This window comes from Zymoseptoria tritici, chromosome 5, assembly GCF_000219625.1.
Source record: "Zymoseptoria tritici IPO323 chromosome 5, whole genome shotgun sequence".
NCBI lineage: Eukaryota > Fungi > Ascomycota > Dothideomycetes > Mycosphaerellales > Mycosphaerellaceae > Zymoseptoria > Zymoseptoria tritici.
The window spans coordinates 1207445-1217201 of record NC_018214.1 but is presented as its reverse complement, the minus strand read 5'-3'; the positions used below and the strand labels follow the sequence as shown (position 1 = coordinate 1217201).

At 53.4% G+C, this 9757-nt stretch overlaps 5 protein-coding genes across 5 annotated transcripts; 2 read left to right on the top strand and 3 right to left on the bottom strand.

The window, feature by feature from the left end:
* Window positions 1-354: 354 nt before the first annotated feature.
* On the top strand, window positions 355-2816 carry MYCGRDRAFT_109481 (uncharacterized protein; the record flags this gene model as incomplete). Its single annotated transcript, XM_003852594.1, has 4 exons — window positions 355-387; window positions 449-589; window positions 648-661; window positions 719-2816. 4 exons carry the CDS (start codon window positions 355-357, stop codon window positions 2814-2816), a joined length of 2286 nt encoding a protein of 761 aa, XP_003852642.1.
* A 560-nt stretch (window positions 2817-3376) lies between these two features.
* MYCGRDRAFT_42726 (uncharacterized protein) lies at window positions 3377-3670 on the bottom strand (the record flags this gene model as incomplete). Its single annotated transcript, XM_003852134.1, has 2 exons — window positions 3377-3432; window positions 3487-3670. Coding segments are annotated over 2 exons (240 nt in total), but the record flags the coding sequence as incomplete, so codon positions are not given.
* A 352-nt stretch (window positions 3671-4022) lies between these two features.
* Window positions 4023-5792, top strand: MYCGRDRAFT_109480 (uncharacterized protein; the record flags this gene model as incomplete). The annotated part of the gene is made up of 2 exons (XM_003852595.1): window positions 4023-4065; window positions 4183-5792. 2 exons carry the CDS (start codon window positions 4023-4025, stop codon window positions 5790-5792), a joined length of 1653 nt encoding a protein of 550 aa, XP_003852643.1.
* An 8-nt stretch (window positions 5793-5800) lies between these two features.
* On the bottom strand, window positions 5801-6383 carry MYCGRDRAFT_86077 (uncharacterized protein; the record flags this gene model as incomplete). Its single annotated transcript, XM_003852133.1, has 4 exons — window positions 5801-5822; window positions 5888-5979; window positions 6036-6198; window positions 6253-6383. 4 exons carry the CDS (start codon window positions 6381-6383, stop codon window positions 5801-5803), a joined length of 408 nt encoding a protein of 135 aa, XP_003852181.1.
* A 245-nt stretch (window positions 6384-6628) lies between these two features.
* MYCGRDRAFT_104491 (uncharacterized protein) lies at window positions 6629-8135 on the bottom strand (the record flags this gene model as incomplete). The annotated part of the gene is made up of 2 exons (XM_003852132.1): window positions 6629-6860; window positions 6916-8135. The coding sequence occupies 2 exons, from the start codon at window positions 7835-7837 to the stop codon at window positions 6712-6714; spliced, it is 1071 nt and encodes a 356-aa protein (XP_003852180.1).
* Between the last annotated feature and the right edge of the window lie 1622 nt (window positions 8136-9757).

Sequence of the window (9757 nt, the reverse complement as noted above, 5' to 3'; positions counted from 1 at the left end):
CGAAGCCTCCGTCGCTCGCCTATACGCTCTTGTCTGCAATCCTTCAGACCCCGCGATCTCTGGCGACCATTCTCCTCGACCACCCATCGGTTTCTCGCCCAAAGGCAATTGCAGGCTCAATTGATCTTCGATCCAACGGACCTCGATCCTCCCAGCGAGCAACATCCACCATTCTCTCCGGACTCCGATCTTGTCGCTTGATTGCATAGCGGAACATCCTATCCCGATGGTCGTCAAGACGTCACCCGTACCTGTCTGCTGCGGACGTCTGCGAGTTCACGACTCGAGATAGCCGGCGACCTTTTTCCTCCTTGTACATTACGGATCGCGTGGCTCGGCGCATAATTGCATAGCATGTCGTTCTTTGGGAAGTTCAAGGCGGGATCGGTATGTCCGAGGAGGTTGTCGTCCGGCCGCATCTACATGTACTGACAAGCACTGGCTCCAGGCGCAAGACAAGGCGAATTCCACAACGCCTGTGAAGAAAGATCCAAATGCGCCTGCACCTACACCTCTGGAGAAGCATCTTGCGGATATCACTGATCCTATACGAAAGGATGGCAGTGATAAGTTCTTTGGGTTCGAAAATGTACGTTGCCTTCATGAAGCGCAGTTGAACGATTTGGCTAACCAACATCACCTTACAGTACGGTTCGACCTGGTATGCAAGAGCTTCAACTACACGACCCTCCCAACCAAGACTGACCTTCCTTCCCAGTTATTGTAATTCCATAGTCCAGTGCCTCTACTACTCCGCGCCATTTCGAGAACATGTCATCAACTTCCCCTCGACCGCCTTCCTCGAACAGATACGACCTAATGGGTCTCACGAACCTCCTCGATCACCGCGGCTCACCTCCACGACACCATACCCAAATCCGACCTCGCCCGCGCGAAAAGTAGTGGTTCCCGGATCACCACTCCCTCCAGGTCAAAAGCCTCCGGAAGAAAACAAGGAGTCGCCCGAATACAGAAAGAAGATGGCATTACAGGCTGGGCCGGTGTTGGACATGACGTCGGACAATTCGAATACATATGGCATGGAGGAGTCGCTGTTCACATCAATGAGGGATATCTTCGAGGCGATCATCTCGAATCAGTCGCGGTATGGAGTGGTTAGTCCGCATCGATTTCTGGAGATTCTGCGCAGGGAGAATGAGATGTTCCGTTCGGCAATGCATCAGGATGCACATGAGTTTTTGAACCTGCTGCTCAATCAGGTGGTGGATAATGTGGAGATGTTTGCGAAGCAGAATCCGCTACCTGCTCCGCCCGCGGCAGATGGTTCGGCGCCGGAGGATGGGGACGGAGAGGATTCGGCAGTCGTGCAGAGTGGGAATACTGCACCGGCTGTGCTCGACACGCATTGGGTGCACGATCTATTCGAAGGGCTTCTGACTTCAGAGACTCGATGCTTGACGTGTGAGACCACTTCCCAGCGAGACGAAGCATTTCTGGATTTATCCGTCGACCTCGAAGCACATACATCTGTCACATCTTGCTTACGGAAATTCTCCGAAGAAGAGATGCTGTGCGAGCGTAACAAGTTCCACTGCGATAATTGCGGTGGACTACAAGAGGCAGAGAAACGGATGAAGATTAAACGACTACCGCGGATCCTGGCATTACATCTGAAGCGATTCAAATACACTGAAGATCTTCAACGATTACAGAAGCTCTTTCACCGAGTTGTGTATCCATTCTACCTACGACTTTTTAACACGACCGACGATGCCGAAGATGCGGATAGATTATACGAGTTGAGCTCGGTGGTGGTACATATCGGAGGAGGACCATATCACGGTCACTACGTCAGCATCGTCAAGACTCAGGATCGTGGCTGGCTACTGTTCGACGACGAGCTGGTGGAGCCGGTCGACAAAAGCTATGTGATGAACTTCTTCGGCGGCGAGCCGGTCCCGGGCGTGCAAGATGCCAAACAGCTCGCTTGCGCATACGTCCTCTTCTACCAAGAAACCACCATGGAAGCCATGCTGGCCGAGCAGGAAGCCGAAGCAAGAGCCGCAAATCCAGCTGCTGCCGCCACGTCCGAGACAGAAGCAAAGGACACTTCCGCGAGAAACGGACATGTGCTGCATCCGATGATGACAGCCAAGACGCCTATCGCCGAAGGTATGGAGCATATGGATCCTCTCGCTCACGCCCACACTGCGCCGCTTGCCAATACCAGAGCTTTTGAATCACAAAACACACCCTTCAACCCCGTCCTCCCCTCGAAATCCAAGAAAGAACTCAAAGCCGAGGAGAAAGAACGCAAAGCCGCCGAAAAGGCCGCCGAGAAGGCTCTCATTGAGAAACGCCGTGTCGCACAGTTGCATCGCATGGAGACGTTCAAGAAACAAGAGGAGGAGCTCAAGCAGGTCATGGACATGTCCAAGCAAACTGCCGCGGAAGAAGCCACATCGCGAGGCGACACGCAGACCAAGACTGGACTGGGCGGTCTAGCAAGGTTCAGACCGGGGAGTATGAGTCTGAAGCATCGAAGCAGCAAGAGTCTCTTCGGCGGCGGCAAGGAGAAGCCTCCCGCGATCCCGGCGAGAGAACCCTCGTCTCCCGCGGTCGGGAATGGACATTTTCTGCCCTCGCTATCGACCACGACGAGCTCGACGGAGAAGACGGAGAAGACGGATAGCAGTAATGGTCGTGGTAGTGGACATGATGTGGCGAGCCCAAGGGATGACGCACCAACCGTGCTGCCGCAAATGGGACTTTCAAGGACTCCCACGAATCCTACCGGTGGAGAGGTGAAGAGGAATCGGTTCAGTCTGGGGAGGAAGAAGAGTGCTATGATTTGAGAGGACGGTGTTGTACAGAACAAGATGAGGAGACGACTTGAAGATTTGGCTCACACAGCTGAAGAGATGGGATGTTGTGGTCGTCGTGCCGATGATGGTCAACCGATATAGATGTATAGTAGTGTGGACTGTACGCTATTGTTGACGCCGGCATTCTGGTTGAGCCTCTTCTTTCGGACTCTCACTTGTCCTGTTCCATGTGTCCTCTTGTCTGTGATGCCTGGCTTTGCCTGAGGTGGCTCACGACCGCGAGCACTTTCCTAGCAAGAGCTTGTCCAGGCAGTATGCTGCTTGCCCTTTGTCGATGCATGCACATCACGCGGCATCCAGCGATGTAGGTCCACATCCGCAATCGAAGACCGGGGGATTGTTCTGCCAATGCCTGCCCATGCATGCCGCCTCCGCAATGCTGCGGTGTCCAGCATCGCGCATCGCGTTCGTTACTCGGCCTTCATCAGCATCCACGTATACCTGTGGCCCTCGGCGCCGCATGACATCTCATCTCTTGACATGCTTTCTGCCAGCCCTGAGTCTGTTCATATCCGCTTCCCTCCAACTCTTCAACCAAAAGCGATCGCCCACACAATAATCAAGATGTTGAGGAAGATGAGCGGTACTGCCGGCATGTGTTAGCCAAAACTCTCAACCGTGCTGTATAACAGAGACGGACTTCTCATCAGTGTCCTCACTGAGTTGATCAGATTGATCATCTTCGCCTTGACGCTCGCGTCGCCTTGCATTCCATTTCCTCCGCCGAATGAGGGCTCTGCGGCCGCGGAGGATCCCCAGCCGATGCGTGCGAGGAAGCGGTCTTCGCTGAGGATGGCGATTGAATTGACGAGGAGGACGGAGACTGTGGAGAGGAAGGCGGGTTAGAGCTTGGGAGTGGGAGGACATGAGCGCGGTTGTAGGAATATACCTTGGAAGAGGCCACCGAAGGAGAAGAAAAGCGTTGCCATTGTGTGTGATTCGTAGTTTGTTCACAGTCGAGGATCGTATTGCGGAAGAATTGACGAGAGTGGTCTTTCGTTGGAAGTGGATGCGGTATGGAAAGAATCAAGATGAAGTCGCGGTGCAAGAGCTGAGGTGGCTTCGTTCAAGGCAACCTGGTCTTCACTTCAGATCAAGCTTGGCGGAGTTCCCTAGTTCTATATACAACAATCGTCAACAACCACCAGATGAACAACAAATGAACTCCGACTTCACATGTCAATTGCCCCAAACTACACCTGGCGGGCATTGCAAATCAGTGCGTTTCGAAGCTCGTTTGCTCGAGAGCCACGGAAGATGAGCAGCAGAACATTGGGTACTATCATCTCTCCTATCTTTGAACTGATCGATACACATGCTGATCTTATACTGTCAGTCGACACTGCGATAGACTTGCTATTGCCAACTCTCGTTCTGGTCCATCTCTTCTGCGCACCATATACAAAAGTCGAAGAATCTTTCAACATTCAAGCAACGCATGACATTTTAAACACTGGCATCCCATTCTCCAACACATCAGCAGTCCTCGCGAGCTCATACGATCATGTGGCCTTTCCTGGTTCCGTTCCTCGCACTTTTGTCGGAGCCCTGCTCTTAGCCGGAGTCTCAAGACCATTGACGACCTTCTGTTCCTCCCCAGACCAGGTCCAACTTCTCATCCGAGCGATCCTAGGTCTTGCCAATGCAGCTGCTCTCTGGCACCTGAAAGGAGCAGTCGAGACGGCCTACGGACGCAGTGCCGGCAGATGGTACGTTTTGTTCCAGGCTAGCCAGTTCCACGTCATGTACTATGCCTCCCGGACACTGCCCAACATGTTTGCGTTCGTCCTGACGACGGTCGCATTGCGGAACTTGATCATGGTCAAGTCCATGGCGTGGAAGACACAGCGCAGCTCCAGGCGGAGGAGGCTTGCGCTATACTTGCTCACCGTTGCTGGTGTCATCTTCCGGTCGGAGATCGCGATCTTACTTGCAGCGGAGACTGCGTACCTTCTGTTCCAACAACGAATTTCTCTGGTTAAAGAAGTCATCCCAGCTGGCCTGGCTGGCGCAGTGATTGCTCTTCTGGCGACCGTCGCTGTAGACTCGTTCTTCTGGCAACAAGTTCCACTCTGGCCAGAGTGGGTTGGCTTCTACTACAACACAGTCCTAGGAAAGTCGTCCGACTGGGGAACCAGTCCGTTCTACTTCTACTTCCTCAACGCGCTGCCTCGACTGCTCCTGAATCCGATGACTTATCTCATATGCATACCAACGGCGTTGAAGATCAAAATGAGTCAGGACGTTCTCATACCACAGCTGGCATTCATTGCAGTATACAGCTTACTGCCACACAAAGAATGGCGGTTCATTGTCTACACTATCCCGGCATTGACAGCTGTCGCTGCTGGCGGCGCAAACTGGATTTGGACTCGACGAGCGAAGACTGCGATGTATCGACTGTTGAGCATCGCTCTTATTATTTCGACGATTGCTTCTTTCGGCATCAGCCTCGCTTCGCTATACATCTCAAGTCTCAACTATCCCGGCGGTGAAGCTCTGTCGAGACTGCACAAACTCGCGCCACAGGAACCGAGGCTGCCTATACATGTCTACCTGGACAATTTAGCGTGCCAAACGGGAGTTTCGCGCTTGCAGCAGACACATCCCGGCTGGTGGTACGACAAGACAGAAGACGAAGCAAAGCTTGTCAAGTCGACCTTCTGGAAGCAGTTCGACTACGTGCTGGCCGAGAAGCCGGAGAAAGTCATTGGGAATTGGAAGGAGATCGACACGATCAATGGCTTCGCTGGTGTGTCGATGAGGCCGGGAGACGAAGATGACATTCTTCCAATGCCGGCCGTGCTCGGACGTCCGGGCCGCATCGTACACGATGCGTACCAGCGAATGGCTCTTGTAGCTCGGCAGAAGTTCACGAAGGGATACTGGCCGGCCATACGTATGGCTCCGCGAATACATATTCTGAAGCGAGAAGCCCCGCCCTAGCGGATAGCTCACGATACATAGTTCGACACCCTGAATCGACAATGTCAGTTTCGAGGACTCCAAGACTAACGTGGCTGCAGCATAAGGAGACATACTCAATCAGATTGCCGTCCGGATCCCGACAGTACACGCTCTTGAGCTTGCCGACAGCACCGGTCCGGTCTACAATCTCTCCACCCTCGAGGATCTGCAATCGTTCCTTGTCAGCCTACAGTCTTCCGGATCAAGGAACCTGCAACGCACCTCAAGGCCATTGTCCTTCCACGACTTTTGCACTTCTTCAATCGGATGCTCGGTCACGAAACATAGATCCTCACTACCAGGCTGTACAGTGCCCGCTTTGGGCTCGAATTCCTTGCCAGATTGATGGAGGTTGAGCTTTTGGTTGCCGAAGAGGAGGGCATGACTTCGTGGAGTCAGCAAAGACTGCTCATTGGTCAATATTGATCGCAAAGCTTACCGCTCCACGCCTTTCGAGGTGAAGACTTCATGCCGCATGCCGAGTCGTTGGGTGTAGAAGTTGATGGTCGCGGGAATGTTGCGGCAGGTCAGGACGACATGGTCAATTGATTTAACGGCAAAGGAGGCCATGAATCCAGTGGTAGGGTTGTTACAGCTTCGAGTTGTGGGGTCGATGTCGTTCAGTACATGGAAGATGGTCCATACTGTCTGGAAGCTGACGTTCGGCTCTGTGTTGCGATGCCGGACCGACGAAGTGGGGCTCTCGAAGTGAATGTGCGACTCTCAGGTACAGAAAATTTACACATTGCAGCTGGCATCGTCAAGACTATGGATAAAGGTCTTAGTCGTTGAGAGAATTTCATGCCCACGTTAAACTGGCCAAGGGGGTATCCAATTGAAGATCTAGATATATTCACTCAGAGCTATGTATGCCCTTCACCCTGCCATGCCTGCGAATCTACAACAATGGGTTTGACCTGTACTCAGGCGCCTCGCTGCTATCACCCTTCTTCGCTCCCTTATCTGCCTCGACGCCATTCTCGACCGGAACGTCTTCGTTCTCGGCGAGGAACTTCTCGGCCTCAAGGGCAGCCATGCAGCCAGATCCTGTCAAGTATGTTAGCATTGGTCCGACGAGAGTCGTGCTGTAGAGAGCTCATACCTGCTGAAGTCACAGCCTGCCTGTACTTCTTATCCTGAACATCACCCGCAGCAAATACACCCGGGATGTTCGTCTCGGTCGTTCCTGGAGTTGTGATGATGTAACCATCCTCATCCATCTTCACCTGGCCGTTGAACAGATGTGTCGCAGGGTCATGACCAACAGCGTAGAACAGTCCGTTTGCGGGGATCTCCTCCGTCTCGCCAGTCTTGTTGTTCTTGATGACCATGCTCTGCATCAAACCGCGATCGCCCGCCTCGCCCTTGATCTCCACACCCTGCGTGTTGTACCTGATCTCCACCTTCTCGTGGTTTGCCAGTCTCCTCGCGTTGGTCTTGCTGGCGCGGAGGAAGTCTTTTCGGACGAGCACGGTGACTTTGCTCGCTTTCTTGGTCAGGTACAGCGACTCCTCGACAGCGCTGTCTCCACCTCCAATAACCACCAGAGGCTTCTCGCGGAAAATCGGAAGCGAGCCATCGCACACAGCGCATGCGCTCACACCGTTACCCCAGAACTTCTCCTCGCCAGGCAGATCCAATCGCCTTGCCTTTGCGCCGGTTGCGATGATTATGCTGTCTGCGGTGTGTGTCTCCTCTTTCAAAGTGTCATCATCTCCCATGGGGTTCAACCAGAACTTGAATGGCCTGGATGAGAGATCCACCTTGCCCACAGTCTGGCTGACAATCTCCGTCCCGCACTCTTCACTCTGTGCTCGCATGTTGTCCATCAATGTCGTTCCCTTGATCATTTTGAAACCGGGAAAGTTCTCCACCTCGTCCGTGGTTGTGAGCTGACCTCCGGCAGCGATTCCGAGCGCCATGAAGCCCTCATAGAGGACAGGCTTGAGGTCGGCGCGTGCGGCGTAGATGGCGGCGGTGTGGCCGGCTGGGCCAGAGCCGATGATCACGACTTTGGAGTGCATCTTGCGGGCTGAGAGGGTCGATGGAGCGGGTTTCGTAGGGTGATAGAAGGCTCCGGCGGCGGCGAGAGGGATAGAGATACTCGAACGGAGAGGGCGAGTGCCGGCACGGCGAAAGGCGTTGGAGAACACTTTGTCTGTTGGCCGGGGAGAGTAGTGTAATGTTGCCTTGGATGTTCGAGTCGAGCGATCTCGAGGTGCGAGTTTCCGTGATTTATCGTGTGGTTTCGAAGGCTTTTCTTGCGGATATGTTCGTGATGAAGACTCAGCTCAATGTCTGGTTCTTCAGTTGTTTGATCGTGACAAGCGAATGCTAGCAGGTTTCTACAGACGGCTGATTTTTAATCTTGAAGATTGGAAATCTACCGGCTAGACCGAGCTGGACCCTTCTTTGTTCCGCCACGTTCACTTGGGTGGGGCGCCGGGAACACTAAAGTGTAGCAATGCCGTGCAGAGGACGCCACAATCTTGACCTCGATGACTGGAAACATCCTGACTGTGTTGACTGTGTTGGATTTCCAGTCTTGAAGACATTCTCAATCGCTGTTCGCTGTGAGACAGTGAGAGTGTCCCTCCATCGAAGGCAGCTCTGCGGAGAAGCTTTGATTGCAGAACTTATAGAAGCACATTAGATCTACCTTATTCATGTGGATCTGCATCTACTACTTCCTATAAGCAGTGTCACCACCAGAGTACCACGCGGTCGAGATTGCTTTCGAGCAGCCATGACATCTTTACTCGATCTTCACCAACATCGGACACTGACTTTCCACTCTCACACGGATGCATATCACAGCGCAGGTGGTTACGGCGCATGTGCTGCTTGAGGGTCACCATCATTCCTCACCCACAATGCTCACGCTGTCGGACAGCAGATGCTGAAACAGGCCAGTCACACGAACGCGATCGGATAGCCATTGGATTCGATGCCGATGCTTGGCCTGCCGTCGGTGTAGTATATTGTCGGGAAGTCGAGGTACGGGCGTAAATATTCATCAATGTTTGCAAGGACAAGGGTACCCTGGGCGTCCTCTGAGTGATCGTGGCCGTCGTATTTCTCCCGTCGTGAGCTTTCTGGTCCATGTCATTAGAGAGCCACCAAGCGGGTGCCTTGATCACCACATTTGTTTGTGCACGAAAGGCAGCAAGGCACGCGATGAGATCGGCAACACGTGTGACAACACGATGTCATCTCAGGATTCTCCGTCAGCAATCCCCCTCCCCTCACCAATCCACCTCACCTACCGCCAAGTCTCACATCAACGCGCATCTCCCACGGTTTGTCCATATTGTGATCAACTCAGGGTCGCGATAGACACACCCGCGGGCTCAGACTCCATCGAGGGCGGTGTGATATAGTGAGACACTGCTCGCAAACACGCATGCATCAAACCGCAGCACTCTCCACCATGCGGAGCCGGACAAAGACAATCGCTGTTGGATATGTGGGTATCCTTGATCACTGCCGCATGGTCTTTCTGCTGTGCTACCATCCATCGGAGACTCCACTGGTTCAGTGCTGCGCGCGCGCTGCGTGGGGATGCACCAGCGCGTGCGATCTCGGTGGACCATCGGATACGGCACGCAGGCCCTGAATTCCCACGCTTGGCCCGACGTTGCTTATCTCGAATGATAAGGCCGATGGCAACGGATTGAACATTATAAGACGACACTGCGGTTGTAGACGGCGAATCTAAGCGTCCAAGGGCGCGGCTAATGAGCTTGAGCACCGAGTTTTTCGGCAGGACAGCCCTAGTCGAGCAACCCGGTCCTTTGTTTGTTTGTTTGTTTGTTTGTTCCATTTACGTCCTTTCGGAGTCCAAGACTATGTAGGACGGCCTTGCAAGCAAGGCAGTAGATCTATTTACAATCAAATTCTTTTAGTATTCTTTGACCTTAGGGGAAACCCCGTGCCTAAGGCAG